At 31.4% G+C, this 19313-nt stretch overlaps 1 protein-coding gene across 15 annotated transcripts in view; it reads right to left on the bottom strand.

The window, feature by feature from the left end:
• The window catches only part of LOC143047268 (uncharacterized), a 57705-nt gene extending 38645 nt beyond the window's left edge, over positions 1 to 19060 (bottom strand). For 6 of the 15 annotated variants that reach the window (XM_076220293.1, XM_076220296.1, XM_076220295.1 and 3 more), the window contains exons 1-2: positions 14794 to 15261; positions 5896 to 6138 (exon numbers count right to left, since the gene is read on the bottom strand). In XM_076220293.1, coding sequence (XP_076076408.1) covers positions 5896 to 6138; positions 14794 to 15045 — 495 coding nt within the window. In that variant the 5' untranslated portion in view covers positions 15046 to 15261. Of the gene's footprint in view, positions 1 to 1557; positions 2222 to 5895; positions 6139 to 9229; positions 9558 to 14793; positions 15262 to 18962 lie in introns of those variants that run through there. The other 9 variants (XM_076220297.1, XM_076220303.1, XM_076220306.1 and 6 more) reach the window with 7 other exon arrangements.
• Positions 19061 to 19313: the final 253 nt, after the last annotated feature.

Genomic DNA, 19313 nt, shown 5'->3' with positions numbered 1-19313 from the left:
GGAAGCTAAGTGATGAGAAAAGCTCAATTGACCTTTCAGTCAAGGTCAGCTAAAAAATGTCAATAAATTTAATTTGATAAAACCCCTATTTTAAGAAACTATTTTCCCAGGAGAATTTACTCACATGCACTTTAAAAATATCAAACAAAAAACTATTATTTCCACCTAAATTGCACTTTTTCATAGAATTGTTATGACCATCTGCAGACAGCCCATGTCTTTATTGACCTTTATGAAATCTTTTAATTATTTGATGACTTTAAATTAAGATAGAGATGAGCTTCAACCTAAGGACAAACAAGATTTAATAGGCTTCCTTTTCAAACTGTTAAATTTCAATTTCAACACCAATTTGAAACATTAATAGTCTTAAATGTATCAAATTAAATTCCACTCAATATTTATAATGAGTTTAAAGTTTATATAATTTTATATACCCTTAATATTAAAATCTTTTCACAATAAATAGTTCTAGGTTCAATATATATATTGAAACATTTGAAAACAAACAGACTTCTGTAACTTGGAAATCAAAGTAACCATTGAATCAATTGTTGAGTTTACTAATTGTTTGCACTTCTGAAAAGGAATAGAAAGGATAAGGGGTAGATTTTGGTTTGAAAGCAAACTTTGTTGGCCTTTACTTTATTTATTCACTCTTTTTTTTTTTTTGATAAGGCAGATTTTAAGGCTTCACAAATTGTGATGAAAATTGTCTTTGTTGAAGATTTTATGTTGGTGTTTAGATGTCTTTTGGTCTTTAATGTTGTTTAGTTGCTGTTTAATTGACCTATACTCCACATTGATTTTATTATTAACAAGTTAGGAAAATCTTTTTTGAAATTAATTTATATTATAAAAAAAGGAGCAGGGCTATTATTTATTGCTATTCTTTTTGCATAAAAACAAGGGGGGGGGGGGGAGGGGGGATACCAAAAGCACAATCCAAATTCATAGCTTAGAAAAGGAATTCAGACAACAAACTGGACAACACTGTGGCAAAACATTTTGACCAAATTTAGAGTCTAAACAATAATGAAGAACAGCATGTTCATTAAAAAAGCCATTTCACCGTCCAATTTAGAGAAGAAATTTTCAAATTGAAATGCTTTGCAATTCTTTTTTCATACTTCTTTTTATTTTTTTCAAACTTTATAAAATTTGATGAATCATCTTATTAATAATAAAAGAAAAAAAATACAACTTGTTAATTATGAAATTCCAATTTATTCATATTTTTTGTTACTGAAAGTATAAATGCTATAAAAAAAAAATTAAATTCCTATACAGAAATACTGGCAAATTACATATATTGTGCCTTCACTGTACTGGGCAGAAAAAATGCAATGCAAGAAAAAAAGTTTGCAAAATGAAGAAAAGGAGAAAACAAGCAGAAAAAGAAAGCAAGTACTGTACCCTTTCATAGACTGCACAGGGCATATGATCAATTGTTAAATCCGTATCACTCTTATATTTTTCTGAAGCTAATTCCTTTATACTGGCTAAAAGCATAGATGTGACCAAGGAAGAAGAAAACTGTTGCTCTTTTTTAACAACCTCAATGCTATCGTCTTCATATTCATTTCCATTCAGCGTCCGAGGAGTGGTCATCTTCTGTCCATTAATCTGAATACCATCAAGCGTCCCGCATTGTCTAATCTGGACATTTTCCGTTGACCCAAAAGTTTTCTTCTTCATTTTAGTTGGATGTTTGTGTCTGTGCTTAGTAGGAATCCAACCTTCCTCTTTCGATTCGCAATTAACTCCCTTTCCCATTATGATTTAAAATGACAATAGAAAAAAACTTGCTTGCCAGTCAAAAAGTGAGATATCAATCTAATATTCCTTTAACAAATGGAACATGTTCCTAATGCATGAAACCACTATTTGTAACACTTGAATTATTAAACCAGCATTTTTTTTAAATTTAAATCGGTGTCCATGTATTTGTTCTCAGACCCTTAATATCACTAGTGAAAAGTAAACGATGGTACCGCAGTAATGAAAAGCCACTCAAATGCTATTGTCAAAACAAAGTTAGTGTTTGTATTATTAACTTTCACTATACAATCCTAAACAACGGACGAGATGTTCCAACACACATAAAGATAGTACGGATTAAAGACATTGATATTTCGTAAGTCCCCTACAAAGGATGACACTGGAATCTTGATTAATATCAAAATTTTATCACTTAATTATCTTTTTCCTCAAAGACTCGCACACAATAGATCTCAAATCCTCGATTGTGAATGATCAAAAATTTTTGTGGTATCACAGAACTAAATCAAACAATAAAATTTTATTTAGTTTAGATTCATTGTAATGTCATTCTTTTAATTTCACTTTTTCTCATTTCTTCATATTGTTTGCTCCTAACATTAAATAAATTTGAAATGCAAACTTTTAATTTCCTTTTCATTTAAATTTATTTGTTGTCCGAGATGAAAAAGATATTGTATGTACTAGCTTTGATTTTGAAGACATATTTAAGTGTTTCTATGTGAAAATAAACATTCGTCACATCTATAAGAAATTAATTTTGTCACAATAACGGTCTGTTATTTCTATGAGATCTCATAAAACAATTATCTCGTTATCTGAAATCCGTCTTTTTTTAGGATTGAATTTTAATTGATTTAAATAAATTTTACATAAATTGAAATTTGATTTGGGTACTAATGGTTCTTGGGATTGGTAAAGGGGAAAAAATAATTTATGCAATGAAGGGAAAATTAATTACTGCTTGGTCCAAAAAATGAACGAGCCTGGTAACCCTTAAGTAGTAGAACCCTTTTTATGATGTTTTAAAGGATTAGTTCAATGAATGAATAGCTAAGAAAACATCACATAAATTTTTTAAGAGAAATTCAACATTTTAAATATAAATAGATCATTCTTTAAATAAATTATAAGGATTTGCAAATACTTAGTATGCCATTGTTTAAAGAAGCGCAGTTTGTAAAATGTCAATTAGTCTTAAACCAATTTAAAACCAAAGTACTGGTTACTATTTAAATACATGTTAAGTGTATGAGTTCTATAATTTTCAAAGAACAGTATTTTTTATGTTGTTTTTAACTTAACAGATTTATTTGCATTTATTTATCCATATATTTACCATACTTAGATTGTGTACACTTTTTTCTTCTTATTTATTTTGAAATCTGAGTATTTAATTTAATTTGGAAAAAATGTTGCTTTCAAATAATATGTATATAAAATGTGCTTTAGAAATATAAAGTTTAGTCTTCAAATTTAAAAAGGCCAAAAAAGTTAAAATTGTGAGGAAAAAAAAGTAAAAATAATTTCTTTTCATCCCCTTTAAAATACATAATATTACAGCCTTTTTAGCAAATATTTCCATTTTCAGCTCATAAATATTGTATATTCAAATAATATTGTCTTCTTCATTGCATAATTCTATAACCATACCACTTGTTATATATAATAAAATATTCTCGACACAAAACATGCAAAACCTTCAAAAGGCACAACCACTTTCTTTCCCAGATTCGTTAATCATTCAAATTTCGTCAGAATAAATATGCAATAAATAAAGATTAATTAACATGTGAAATGCATAATTTTAATTCACATCTCCCACCATGAAAACACACACCTGCATTATTACATATTTGACCGTCGTCTGGTCTTTATTTTCTATGACCCTTACACAAAACGAACTCATTTACATAAGAGTGCAAATACAAAACTATTCTAAAACAAATACAACAGAATGCGCCTAACAACATATCACAAAAGTCTTATTAGAATTTAAATCATTCAATCGCTTTAAAAATATTTTATTGGTAGTATTACTTCCAAGTGATCGGAACATGATAACTGATCATCTTTCTTTTATCCAAAAATGTCAACAAAATCTTTCTTTTATCCCCAAAATGTTGACATTTATCAATTTTAAGCATTCTTTATCTTGTACTCACGAAGCTAATCGTTTTTGATAAATTGTGTTCAGTACATGATTTTGTCTTTTTAACAATTAATCAATTGAGTTAAATAAATTGTCAATGTCTTGTCAATTGGTAATCTGCAAAACAGTAGCAGTCACTTAGTAAGGCCAAATTTTAAAAATAAAATGTGTTTTGTGTTAACCTACCTTCCCTTTTATTGAATTATTCTATCTCAAGATGCCTTCCCTAAATGTTTTCTTTGCGATTTTTGTTGTTTGCAGGTCTTACATACAAAATATTATACCGGTACTTGTTTTCTGCCTCCATGATAAATCATGTTTTCTTTTTTTTTCACATAGACATACATGTACATGGTATATGGAAATGTCTTGGCTTTTAACTTTGCTTAACCAAAAATGTTCATAAAATGTGTAAAGGAGTAGGCAGACATGAAACAGAATAATTCATACCTGTCAACCTCTGGAAATGAAAAGTCAGGTCATGACCTGCATTGAGAAAAAAAATCTCAGGTCATAACGCGTACGACATTTTGCGGGCTCAAGTGAAGAACAAAAATATGTTTACATATAATTTATATAGACAATATGTATATGAAACAGTTAGAACATGTATACAAGTTTATTTCAGACTATTGTTATATTCCATAGTAGCAGACTTGGCATTCTTAAAAAGAACTGCACTTGGTTTCAGTTCATAGCAATGCAAATGTGTATTCATTTTACAAGAAAGAAGAGCACACAGTGTATCCTTATTAAGATCAGCCCTAAACTCTGTAGCTATTTTCTTTACTAAAGAAAATGCCCTCTCACTGTCTACATTGCTGTTTGGCAAAACCAGTAATGTTTTAGCAAGTTTTGACAAAACAAAAAATCTTGGCTTGTTAAGAAAAATGTCATGCAACTTGGACATTTCTCCCCAAAATGTACCAATGTCAGTTTCAGGGGAAGTGCAAAGTGGAAGTTCATCTAATAAAATATCGTTACGTAGCTCAGGTAAACAGTCCTACATTTTGACTTTTGGTTACATTGAAAAAGACCGATAAAACCGAAGGTCGTATTACTTCTAAAGACCGGAAACAATTCCGGTCAGAAATCCGGGTGAAACGGGTAATGTTAGAAATTCCCGGAACCCGCCGGGTAAAGAAAAACTCCCGGGTGAGAGGTGAAAATAACGGGTGTCACCCGCAAAAAACGGGTGAGTTGACAGGTATGATAATTTTTTTTGGCCTAATGAGGAAATCCTTAAAAACAAATACATTTTGTATTATGACAGCATCAAAATCACTGTGTAAGAAAGTTTGATTCAATTATTCCTTAAAAACTGGTTTCTGTTATCTCTGTTATCACTCATTCTGGCCGAAAGATCCAAGTTAAAGACAGCTATCCTGGTTATTATCTTAGAGGATAACAGAAGGCAGATCTGTTTAATCTAGTAAAACACACTTGAAAGTTTTAATGTATTAAGAATTTCAATGGTTTTAGATTACATTTGCAGTAAGCTAGCAATATTTAATCTGTTTTCATTAAAACCCATTTTATCAAATGCATTTTACTAAATAAATAGCTGCTTTTAATAATACATCCCTATTATTTTTTTTTTTAGAAAAATAGGTTTTTTTCTACAAAAACGATACATGATGGAAAGAGTTTGAACTTGAACAGTCACCAGAACCAAAAAGGATTTTCCAACACATTGTTGTTCAAAAAGTATTTGTTATAGTTGACTTCTTCAACTAACAAATTGTAACTGAGTAACAAATGTATGGTTTCTTCTGTAACTAATAGATGGCTGCATGTTGACAATTTTTTTATGTTTGGTAGACTTTTTATTTTTTTTATTTTTCTCACTGATTTAATATTGTTTAAACATGATTAAATGTATGGATATATCTTTTAGCCAAAAATAACAGTGACTGAGTCAAAGAAAATAAATTTTGCTTGGAATTACAACTCAATCATACCTGGTTTTCTGGCAGCCATTTATTGAGGGCATCTGACCACACTAGCTTATCATCTTGTGAATGACCATCTTCCCATGCTTCTCTCCAAGGAGACTGTGGAACTGTGGGTAATGTGGGAGATACGTAAGGTAGAGCAGTCTTAGGTCGTCCAGTCCTACGTGAGCCATCTGTGGTATTACCACTTATAGATGTTCCTACATGAGATCCTGAGGAAGGATGTGCACTGCTGTGTCTGTATGCCTTCTGTAATTAAAAAAAAAACAATATTGTCTTTAGATACAACAAAAACAGTAAACTTATGAAATCTCATGGATGACTGTTTCATATCCAGCGACAAACTGAACAGACTAGTTATTGAAGCTGAAAACCTGTGGATATAAATACAAAATATTTTCACTTTCACACATTCATCTTTCAAAAGATGTGTTCAGGAAAACTGAAGATGGGCCTCCGGGTGCGAGAATTTCTTGTTGCATTGAAGACCTGTTGGTGACCTTCTGCTGTTGTGTGCTCTATGGTCAGGTTGTTGTCTCTTTGGCACATTCCCCATTTCCATTCTCAATTTTATTGATGATTTTAAATTCAAATATGTCTTACATAATGTTGAGCAGCAAAATCAGACAAAGCGTTTAAATTGGACACTCCTGATTTTCAAACTGCTTTTCTTAATAATTTTTCATTAAGAATACCATCAGTCCTTACAAGATTTATCACTGTGATGTACAGTTGACACAAGAGGATTAAATCAAGTATTTATTCTTTCTGGTGTTGAGTGAATCACTGTGAACCAGAGTGAATTGTTAGTAATTAAGAGTTATGGCACTTTGATTTATAACACTGCTATGCTAGACATCTCTGTAGGCCTCTTTGTGTATAAAATGTGGTAATATTTTTTTTTATTTTTGCCATAGGACATGGGGTTGTCAACTGAACCCAGTTTGTGACCTTGACCTTTGACCTAGGAAGTTGTACATACATACATGAAATGACACACCCTCTGGTGTTGGTTGATATACATGTCAAGTATTAACTTTGAAATCATAATCGATTTCACTATATAGAGTGGACACAAACTTTCCCATAGGATATGAATTGTCAACTGAAACCAAAGTTTTTGACCTTGAACTTTGACTTAGGAAGTTGTACAGACATTATGACACACCCTCTCATGGTGTTGGTTAATATACATGTCAAGAATAAAGTATGAAATTATAAAGGTTCTCTAGATATATAGCAGACACAATTTGTTACAGATGGACAGACAGTCTCACCATGATCACTATAGGGCAACCACCATTCAGGGGGGGGGGGGGCTTTAAATAAATCACCATAAAGAGAAGTTTTTCAATTGAATCACATTGTGTAACTAGAGGCTCCAAGGAGCCTGTGTCACTCACCTGATATTTTTATTTAGAAATGATGCAATCATTATACTTTTGCTTTAGTTTCAGAGAAACAAGTCAAAAATTGTGACGGACGCTAAGTGATAAGAAAAGCTCACTTTGACCCTTGGCCAAGGTGAGCTAAAACTAGGATAACTGGATAAAGGCAGATGTGGTGTGAGTGCCAATGAGACAACTCTCCATCCAAATAACAATTTAAAAAACTGGTATGATTGCCAATGTGACAACTAACCACCAAAAGTTCAAATAAGTTGATGTAAAAAATTAATAACAAATGTACAGCCTTTAATAATGAGAAAAAACCCATACCATACAGATGACTATAAATAGCCTTGACATCATACATGTGAACCTCCCGACGGGAGTACAAAACTCCCGTTTTCAGGGGTCCCCTCCCGTCCTCCCGTCGAAGAGAAAAAAATCCCGTGTAGAAAAAATTTCATGAATGAAAATTTTCAGTCGCCATTTTTACTATTTTGTTTACAAAATTTATCATTGAGATCGTAAAAACCCGAGATTTTTTAAGTCGTAAAAACACGAGGTTTATCGAACGTATCCGGTGTAACTGACATTACCTGATTACGCAACATGTGGAGATTTTAATTCTTGCTAAAGGCTAATTAACAAGTGATAATAGTTTGATCGAACAATCATAAGGTGTTTGTATATCAATTACTCGATGTGGCTTCTGTTTATGGCACACGCCAAGGATGATTAAAAGCAAATACCGATAAATACCGGCATTGATGGAAAATGGAATGTTGTTGTCCAAAAATTTATCGGAAGTTTTTTGATGCCGAGAAAAACACTTATTGTATATGCAAATCTCGAGATGAAAATACTGGAAAAAGGAATGGTTTCAGCTCAATGTGAGCTGTTTGCTACACAAGCTGACTGAAAAATTATATAAGAAAATTGATTATTTTGTACACCATTATATGTGTTCAAAATGCCAAAACGACAGTTATCTTCAAAGACACCAGTTTCAAAACAACAGAAATATTTGACAAAGTTCAACAATGTTTGTTAATTTATTATTTTTATTATGTAATAAATGTATAGCATAAATCTCTCTTATATCTCAAGCCAATGCCAATGAAAAACAAATAAAAAAAGATTCTCATCAGCAATCAACAATGTAAAACAAAAGAAAAAAAGATTCTCATGAGCAATCAACAATGTAAAACAAAAGAAAAAAATAATCTCATCAGCAATCAACAATGTAAAACAAAAGAAAAAAATATTCTCATCAGCAATCAACAATGTAAAATAAAAGAAAAAAAGATTCTTCTCAATTATTCCTTAATATATGCAGACTTTAACTAATGCCATTCACAAGGAAGATTGAAGAAAAAAACACATCATACGGTTAGTTTTACAACGAAAAATATGTCGATAAAAAACCTCCTGATCTGAGGTCCAATCTCCTGACCAAAATTTCCAAATCTCCTGATCTGAATTTTACAGTCCATCACATGTATGTGACATATAAACATGAAACAATCTAACCAAGAAAACTAAGTTCCAGTGGAAACTTTGTTACAAACAATGTCATAATACCTGTTCCTGTTGGAAATATTCTATACTATTTATTCCGTTAGGAACATCTACTGTAATATTTATTCCCTTCGGAACTAATATTATGAAGGAACTTCTATTTCGTGACAATTAACTCTATAGAAATTTTCTTTACATAAAACAAATATAAGACATGAACCATTGACAACCACATACACTGTACATGTACATGTATACATGTGGTCTAATGTGGAAATCAAATGGAGAAAACATTGACAACCACATACACTGTACATGTACTTGTATACATGTGGTCTAATGTGGAAATCAAATGGAGAAAACATTGACAACCACATACACTGTACATGTATACATGTGGTCTAATGTGGAACTCAAATGGAGAAGTCTCTTACCTTTGTTTCAAACTGAGGAAAATCAGGATCGGCACAAAATTCAATATGTCCAGGATTTATTATATAAAAATATTGAAAGCTTGGCGAAGTATTACTCCTAATCATGTCTTGTTTCTCAAAATGTTTTTTATTCACTTTTTAAAGTCAAAAGCATTTTAAACAAAGGACAAATTTTTAAAGATTTTTAACAATGACAAACATAATTGTGGGATAATTATTTCCTTTTTCAACTCATTGTTACTTCAAAAGCTAAATTGTCCAATTAAAATTACATATTAAGAATTTCCATTTGAGAAAAATTTTAAATCATGTTCTTCTGTACATGAAGTTTCTCTCAAGAAAAAAACTACAACCTTCATTTATTCTATTCAATAAATACAATAATTAATTCTCATGACATGTATAACCATAACAGTGTTCACAGCTAGCTATCTTGAGGCAATGAACATGACTTAATGATGTACTTAGTTGAGGTTTAAGAATTTTTGTCAAATGTTCTGACTTCTTTGTTTTTTTCTTATATAACCTGATTATGATATATATTTATATTGGTGAAATACTTTGCCCCATGATACCCATTTTTCTTTTTGTATAATAGTAGCTAATAAAAGTTCATATAATTTACCAAAATTTACGCAAATTATTTTTTTACTTTACTTTTGATTTGAGTCCCAAATAATACAAATGGAAATTATAAGGTAAAAGTCTGAATCAGCCTCAATTTCCCGCCATTTTAAATAAAATGCCCAGTGGGCACAGCTTGATATGACAGCAGAGGTCCAACTCTGAACAATTGGGGCCAGTGTGGAAACAACATTCAAGCTTGATACAGTTCTGAATTTGGATTGTGATTAAATATTTGACACAACATAGGTTTCTGGCACAGAATGAATGAGGTCTTATGAACTTAAAATTGTTTTTTTTTTACCTATTATGGTCGAATATCAAAAATCTAAATACATGTGGATTGATTCAGAATATCAAAGAATCCCAAGAATTCTATTTTTTATGAAATCAAACAAAGTTTAATTTTGGACCTTCTGACCTCAATGTGGACCAACTTAATAACAGGACCCAAAAATCAAAATTCAAAATATATGGTCAGATTGAGCAAATCAAAGAACCCCATACATTCAATATTTGTTGAAATCAAAGTTAAATTTGGACCCCAATTTGGACCAACTTGAAAACTGGGCCCATAATCAAAAATCTAAATACATGTTTACATTCAGCATATCAAAGAACCCTCTTACATTCAACTTTTTTTTAAATCAAACAAAAAGTTTAATTTTGGACCCAAATTTGGAAACTTGAAAACTGGGCCCATAATCAAAAAATTAAATACATTTGTATACATGTTTAGATTTGGCATATCAAAGAACCCCAAAAATTAGATTTTTGATGAAATCAAACAAACTTTAATATTGGACCCTTTTGACCTCAGTTTAAAGTTTAGACCAATTTAATAATGGGGCCCAAAAAATAAAAAATCTAAATACATGGTTAGAATAAGCATATCAAAGAACCCCATATATTCAATTTTTGTTGAAAACAAACAAAGTTTAATATTGGACCCCACTTAACACCACTGGAAAACTGGGCCCATAATCAAAAATCTAAATACATGTTTAGATTCAGCCTATCAAAGAACCTCAAAAATTCAATTTTTGATGAAATCAAACAAAGTTTAATTTTGGACACTTCGGACCTCATGTGGACCAATTTAAAAACTTGGCCCAAATTCCAAAAACTTTCTACACAGTAAGATTCATCTAACAATGAACCCAAAAAATTCAAGAATAAAAGCCCATTGAAATTGGTCAAGAAATAAGCAATTAATACAAAGTATTAGAAAACTTCAAAAGTATTGTTTTGAACCCTTTTTGGCCCCTAATTCCTGAACAGTTTAAGCCATAACCCCCAAGATCATTCCCAACCTTTTGGTATTGAACCTTGTGGTACAATTTCAGAAAGATCCATGCACTAACACACAAGTTATTGTCTGGAAACTAGAAAAATACTTATTTTGACCCTTTTGGGCCCCTTGTTTCTAAACTGTTGGGACCATAACCCACAAAATCAATCCCAATCTTTTTTTTTGTGGTTTCAAACCTTGTCTTTAAATTTCATAGAGATCTATATTCACTTAAACTAATTTAGTCAATGTCTGAAAACTAAGTGTCTTAGGACGATGCTGACGATGCTGAGGACGCTGTCGAAATATGATGCCAATATACGTCCAAAATTATTTTTTAATTTTTGAGGTCCTATAAAAAATTAAATGTCTCAAAAGAATAATAAGAGCAATAACCTTTCAATATTTATAGCTTATTTTGTTCCTTAACGATTGCTTTTCTGACTTGTAGTTATACATGTAGTTATCAATTTTAAGTTCTAGATTTAATGATTAAAGAAGAAATTAAAATGAAGCTGGTTGCTCACCAAGCTTTTTTGCAACAACAAAAATTACTAAATCAGTGCAACAAGAATATTTGTGAACTTGCATGAGAGCCAAAATCTTGTCTTGTTGTTAATTTTTCCTCCATTTAATAATTAGTTTTTGTCTCTACAGTATAAATTCAAAGATGAAAAGTAGAGTCATAAGTTTATACAGTTTTCTCTCATCTATCATTTATAACCTAGCTCCATCTATAGATCTATGCAAACCTATTAAAGGCAATATTAGCTCACACCAGCCTTTTGAAAAATGACCTCAGTTATCAAATTAAAATAACAGTCAAAATACTTCTACAAAGACCAGGATGTATATCAACTATTTCATGTAGGTACAAGTAAACAGGGATATACTACAAAATACTTTGTCATTTGTAACTAATCTTATTCAATCAAACCTGATAATAGAAAACAAGTACATTTCAATTTACAAATTTTTTAAACTTTTAAAATTTCTTATTGTTTCTTTAAATGTCACAAATTCATTTTCTTTTTTTTTCTTTTTTTACAATCAGAAAGACTACAAGACGGTACGGTACTATCAACATAATCCATCTTTAATGCACTAAATGTATTTCATTAAAGAAAAGAAGAAATCAGAAGGATATTTTTTAATTAAAACTGAAAACTGATATTATCTTTTGCACCATTTGACATGTTTTACCCCACACCATATATATGAACCAGACTAAAAATTAAAGTGACACTTCATTATATAAATTCAATTTCATAATAATAAAAAAAAGACCAAAAATGAAAGCACTACAAGATCATTCAAAACTGAACACGAACTTTAAATAAAAACTAAAAATGTTCAAAATCAAATACACCAATTAAACATTAAAATATACAGAAGGTGTATTTGTTTTGATAATTACACATATAATTCATTGCTTTTTCATTTATAATCACATCAATTTAAAAGTTTAAATATTTACAGGGCACTTCAAGGTTTTTATTTAAACATTACACAATTATTCTACAGTAAATGTATTAAATCTGACCATTGTTCAATCATAAAGCGCCTAAAGAAAGGTGTAAGAACTTCTTAAGCCGACTTTATGTACATATATGATATTAAATCATGAACAACTTGCAATTAAATATATGAATACTGTCCAGTTGAATTTAAAGTCAAATGTAAATACATGTCTAAGCTAGGAGCCTTTGCACATGAATAGAATTAAAATGTAACATATTTATAGAAAATGACTAAGACTTTTATTAAAAAAAATCTTATCTGCAAAGTATTGTCTATTCAAGATGATTCAGTCAGTTACTTACACACTAAATTTGCTGGTTGATATTATTTGTTAGATGTCTATATATAATACATGTAGATATAAGAATATATAATATGAGTGACAAGTAGACAACTCTCCATCCAAGTCACAATTTGTAAAAGTAAACCATTATCATGATTATAGGTCAAAGTACGGAGTCTTGGCTTTCACCGAACAGCAAACTATAAAAGGCAATATATATATACATTGTATCTTTTTTTCAAATTCATAGCCATGTGATTTTTCAATAAAACAAAATGATGTTCTTAATAACTTAAGAATAAATGAACAGTCCAAAGCAACATACAATGTAGTCAATATAAAAATGTGAACACACATTTCATCAAGTCAAATGAATTTAATTTTTCTGCTTATTTCAAAAATAACCGTAGAGTCCATAGATTTGTGATCCTTGAATATTTTATTTACATGATATATATATATATGTCTAATTTAGAAATGAGAAGCAAAATCCTAATATTGCTGTAATAAAACTATCTGATTTTTCATTATAATTAAATATAGTTTTCAACTTTTGCAAGTCACATTTGTAAAAACTCAAAAGGTTTTATTGATAAGAAGTCTAAAAACACTGTACATGCAAGTTAAATTAATGATTTGGCAGAAGATAAAACCATGTTTGCTCTTTCCAAACAAATCCTGAAAATTTCAATATCAGTTTTTTCATAGGTCAACAATTTGATAATTCTATTGATATAAAATTTCATATCCAGGATATTTTAGATGCACATTGATGGGTATACAACCTAACAACACAAACAAATAAAATAAAAGTATCTTATTTATCTGTCCTGACAACTCATTGGATTGATATACTCTCAAATGATCCTAATATGATGGTATTTATATATATAACCGAGTCTTGCAAATGAGATTTAAACAGTTGATTGAAATGTTCAGCCCTTATAAAAGTATGATTGAAAATTGAATATGACCAATACAGTTGTGACCATCTAAAACAAGAAGAGATTGTTAATTTAATTTATCATAATCAACTCTCAAAACAATCATATAAATAATTGAATATGCCTGGCCCCCCTTTTCTGGGAAATATTTTTTTTATTATAAAGGGAATCACTGAGGCATGACCAGAGCGGGCCCTCACTTATGAAAATTTCTGGATACGCCACTGATGTCAGATCAACTCTTAAACTACATGTATCGCAATTTAATAAACTCTTAGAATAAGTGAAGAGTCCTTAAAATTAAGCACCTCCCCACAAAAAATGATGCAGTGATGGATCCAGGGGGGGTGATTCTGGGACTGGGGATTGAAGTCCGACCCCCTTTTTTTTGGGGGAGGATCAATGCATTTGAACCGGGACATAAACATATAGTTGGAACGGGATCAGTTCGTTGGTCCGAAAGGTTGGCCGAGTTGAGCCGAAATGAGGATGCACCCGAAATGAGGCCGTATAATCCCGAATTATGGCCGAATTAACCGGAGAAATCGGAATATTTTGTTCTCTGCATACCCTACTCCCCTCTACGGATTTGTCAAATCTTTATAGTAAATAGACGGCTTTTCGGACCAATGACCCTTTGGACCAATGACCTTTCGGACCATTGACCCTTCGGACCAACAAACTTTCGGACAAATGCTCTGGAACCAGTTGGAACACCCCCTTTTTATCTTGGGCTGGAAATTCCCCCTTTTTTAAAATACTGGATCCGCCCCCGTTACGTCATAATTTCCTTCTTCCCCCCAAATGATCCCAAATTATCTAATGCAGTTCATTCATAAAACTGAAAGTGGACAGTCATATCTTATTGTAGTATTGAGTAAAAACTATTTTAGTAGCGAACCTGTCGTTTACTTGCCTTGTTTGCACTGTGTATCCTTGAATCATAGAGAGAACGAAGATATTCATAGTAGGTTACGGTCAATCCTGTTGGAAGACTATAATTAGTTACTTCACTGTACCCTGAAGGGCTTTGAACATTTGTCCGTGTCCCAGGAGCGGACCGGCATTGATATCGAAAAGGTGTGTAACGTTTCTCTTCTTCGGATATATCATAAGTTATTTCACAAAGTGTGGGTGCTGATATGAACGCCATATACCTATAAAACTTTTTCACTCATCTAAAATAACACAGAATCATCTTCTAACGTCGTTTTTCCCAAGGTGACATGTGAAAACGTGCTCCTCTTCCGGTTAGATTTTCCAGTTTTTCATCGCGTGCTGTGACGTTTCCGCGGGGAAATGGTGTTCAGTAAAAGAACGATGTCAATACTTTTTTCCTTTTTAACGAAATCTCAGTATTCAATCGGTTGAGTTGTAAATATTTATGTTACTTATAATCTTTCCAAACAACTTAATAAAAATGAAAAAAGTTTTAAATGTGATAAAAGAAATTAAATAAGCCAAGTAATCTATCCGTTAATGGGCCTTGAAATCCGCAATCAATAGTGATTAAATTTTCACAAAGTTTTTTGCAATTATTATGCACACTTTAATAAGTGGTACTTAGGGAGCTACCATTTGATTTTTATGGGGGGGGCTAGGAGGAAAAATTTTGTCCTGCATTTTTTTTAGCTGTAATCTCTGTCCTGCCTTTTTTTTTCACTCTGTTCGGTCCTGCCTTTTTTTTTTTTTAGTTTATACTGACCTTTTTTTTACCTAAATTGTCGTCCTGACTTTTTTTTTTTGCAAGTGTCTCATCCTGCCTTTTTTTTTACTGAAAACTCCTGTCCTGCCTATTTTTTTCAAATTTCATCCTAGCCCCCCCCATAAAATTAAATGGTAGCTCCCTTATGTCTTTTAATTAATCGTGAAATTTAAATTTTGAGATTGTACGAACGTAAATATGGCCGTTTACTTTAGCAATTGAGTGATAATATGCTGAAATTATTCTTGTATCAATATATATTGTTCCTTTAATGGATAGCCAAATTCGCAGTATTTTTATGTAAATGGATTTTAAGAAAAATAGAATTCACATTTAGGTCCATTGCTATCCATAAAATAGTATCAAGTAACTTGAAATGTTGTTTCATCATTTGTCGTGTACCAGCATACTACTTTCTGGTATAGGACTTGTATACATGAACGTAACTGAAGTATCTTGACTATATAGTACATTGCTACTATTTTACTGAATATTAAAATTAACTGAACCACTAGACACATTGAAGCAACTTGGTGTAAGAAATACAACTGTCAAAAGAAATACAATTATTTATATTGGCCAAACGTGGAATTAATAGTTTTACTTTTTTGGAAATCCAAAGAAAAGGCCGTTGGAAATTCAGAACTTGATATGAATTGATGGGGGCAAGATATTTTTCTGATAATTTGCATGAATAAAAAGAGATCCAGTTTGTATGATTTGAAGCAAACCCCTGATAAGAATATAAACCCAGGACTTTATACAATGAAATGATATTCGGTCACCAAGAATTATTTAAAAGACATAATCATGTGACTCTTTACATTATTTGGAATCTATCATGACTAAGAGTATAAGTTCCTTAAAAACTGGTCCACACGTACGTTACTGAGTCTGTTCCACGTCAAGTTCGCAAACGTTTTTGTGGCTTGCTCTGACTATATCACATATTTAATTTTTGTTTTTACTTTTTATTTCAAATGTAGAATTGTTATTGGTGGCGTATCACAATCGACGATAGACTAATTCGAATTATTTAGAGCTAAACATAGTTTGACCATCTGTCATTGTAGATCTATATGTATTTTTATTCTCACAAACAAAAATCTATGGTACAGAGATATTATACATTAAATAATGTATGTAACATGTAGTCAGAATTTTGACCTCTAGACTACAGCTTAATATGTTGGTGGATTTTTTCAATGTTTCTGTAAACACTAAGGTTAATTATCGTGGATGCATTGACCTTCCAGGGCATCACGATATGTACGAGAATATTTCACACTGAATTTTACTGAGCTGTATTTGGCAACACCTTTTGGATTTGTTTGGTCCTCAGTATATTTGCTCTTCAACTTCGTACTTTATATGGCCTATTAACTTTTCTTTTCATTCAAGCGTCACTGGTGAGTCTTTTGTAGACGAAACCTGACGCGGCTGACGCACAAAATTATTCATAATCCTGGTAATCCTGATTATTTTTTTCTTATACATCTCACACTACGACGATTTTCTCAAAGTATAATCAGCCTTACTGTTGCGTTTACACGTAATTCGAATTCGATTCTCATTAATTGATTCGAATAAGTTTAATTCGCATTCGAAACGTTAAAATTTAAATACGTCCGAACGTAGATTCTAATGCAAATTGCAGTGGGCGTCGTGAAATTCGCGCTACTGTCTGAACCACCGTTTAACTTTAAATTCCCATTATCAATTTATTTATTAAAATTTAATTCGAATTACAATTAAGTATGTGTCCATTCCACAGTTTAATTCGAATAAAGCGGCGAATTAACTATAATTCTTTTTAACGAATAAAAAAAAAAGAGAATGTGAATGCGATTAGCGAAGTCGATTCGCATTTAATTCGAAATCATTCGAGTTAAACGTATGTGTGAACGAGCATCAATTGCACAATATCATAATATTCATATCAGTACTCTATAAGGTCAGTACCGTCTATATATAAGGTCTGAACATTGTTTTGGCATACGCATAGCTCGTTCTTATGTTGTACTGTTACACCACTGTCCCAGGTTCGGTTGAGGTTTGGGATCCCGCTCACATGTTTAATCCCGCCACATTCTGTATGTATGTATGTATGTGCCTTTCCCAAGTCAGGAGCCTGTAATTCAGTGGTTGTTTATGTGTTACATATTAAGTTTGTTTTTTTCGATAATTTTTTTACATAAATAAGGCTGTTAGTTTTCTCGTTTTAATTGTTTTACATTGTCTTATCAGGGCCTTTTATAGCTGACTATGCTGTATGGGCTTTGCTCATTGTTGAAGGCCGTACGGTGACCTATAGTTGTTTTAATGTCTGTGTCATTTTGGTCTTTTGTGGATAGTTGTCTCATTGGCAATCATACCACATCTTCTTTTTTTATATTACCTATTTGTTTTTCGTTCGTTTTTTGTACATACATTAGGCCGGTAAAATTCTCGTTTGAATTGTTTTACATATGTCATTTCGGGGCCTTTTGAAGTAACACTATGTTGAATGGGCATTGCTCATTGTTGAATACCTACCTATCATGAGTTGTTAATTTCTGTATCATTTTGGTCTCTTGTGGAGAGTTGTCTCATTGGCAATTATATCACTTTTTTTTTTATATATATATGTATTCGAACATCTTACGATATTATAAATGCATTTTTACGACTAAAACCTGCAATATCTATATAAAATCCAAAACTTATCTAATTATTAAAAAAATGAAAACATGTAACACTTTATAAATGTCATACGTCCGAAGCGCTTTCTGAATATACCTACACCAAAGAACGAACAACGCCGGATATTTGAAAGCCATGGATGTACATAAGAACTCAAAAAAGTTGAAAGAGCTTTATGAGGAATTATGTTCTAAACCAAAACCTCAGTAATCTTTGTATTCTGTTGCTTGGAACTTGTTTTGGGAAGGGGTGATTTCGTGCAAAGTGTTTAGTACTTAAACATGACTTTGTCAATATTTTCAACATACTTTACTGTACGAAAATAACAATCGCTAAACTATATTTTGACTTATAGAAATATGTAAAATAATTGAAAAATATCTAAGTATGCAATACAGACTCTTAAAATATTCGATTCCAATAGGTTTGGCAACTTCTCGATGTTGTGTGTGAAAAGCATTTCATTTTCTTGTATTTGTATATTTGTGCAATCTAATTGAAATATAGATTTCTGATTTCGTAATACTACAAATCAGAGATATATTTTAATTAGATTGTATATTTGTGTATACGGCCACATATACTTCAAAACTAATAAGAGGAAACAACATCAAACGCGAACCCTTGTGTGTTGCAAAGACCGACTTGTTCTGAAATGTCAATATGTTAGATAAAAAGTATACCTGTTCAAGTGCGAAGAGTTCAGATGCAAGTCTTAAATCCTGGACATATAGATGATTTTTCCAAGCCTCCGTGGCCATTACTAGCCGGCTATGACTATTTTAAGATATACTAGGATAAATGGAAAAGTAAGGGATTAAATTGTCTTGTAATGGGAGAAATTTGTAGATATGTGTAAATCTTTTTAATACCAAATACTGTTTACTTTAACGATTTATTCCTGAATGGTGAAAGTTTAACGAAAGATCGATGTTGTGAAAACTGTTAAATTTGTTGACATATCTCAGATACATATAAGATTCAAGACATTGATTGTCTAATGTTTCTATGCGAATAAAACATCCGGTTACTAT

The sequence above is a fragment of the Mytilus galloprovincialis genome, chromosome 10 (genome assembly GCF_965363235.1).
Source record: "Mytilus galloprovincialis chromosome 10, xbMytGall1.hap1.1, whole genome shotgun sequence".
In the NCBI taxonomy this organism is placed as follows: domain Eukaryota; kingdom Metazoa; phylum Mollusca; class Bivalvia; order Mytilida; family Mytilidae; genus Mytilus; species Mytilus galloprovincialis.
This window is presented reverse-complemented; position numbering and strand designations above follow the sequence as displayed.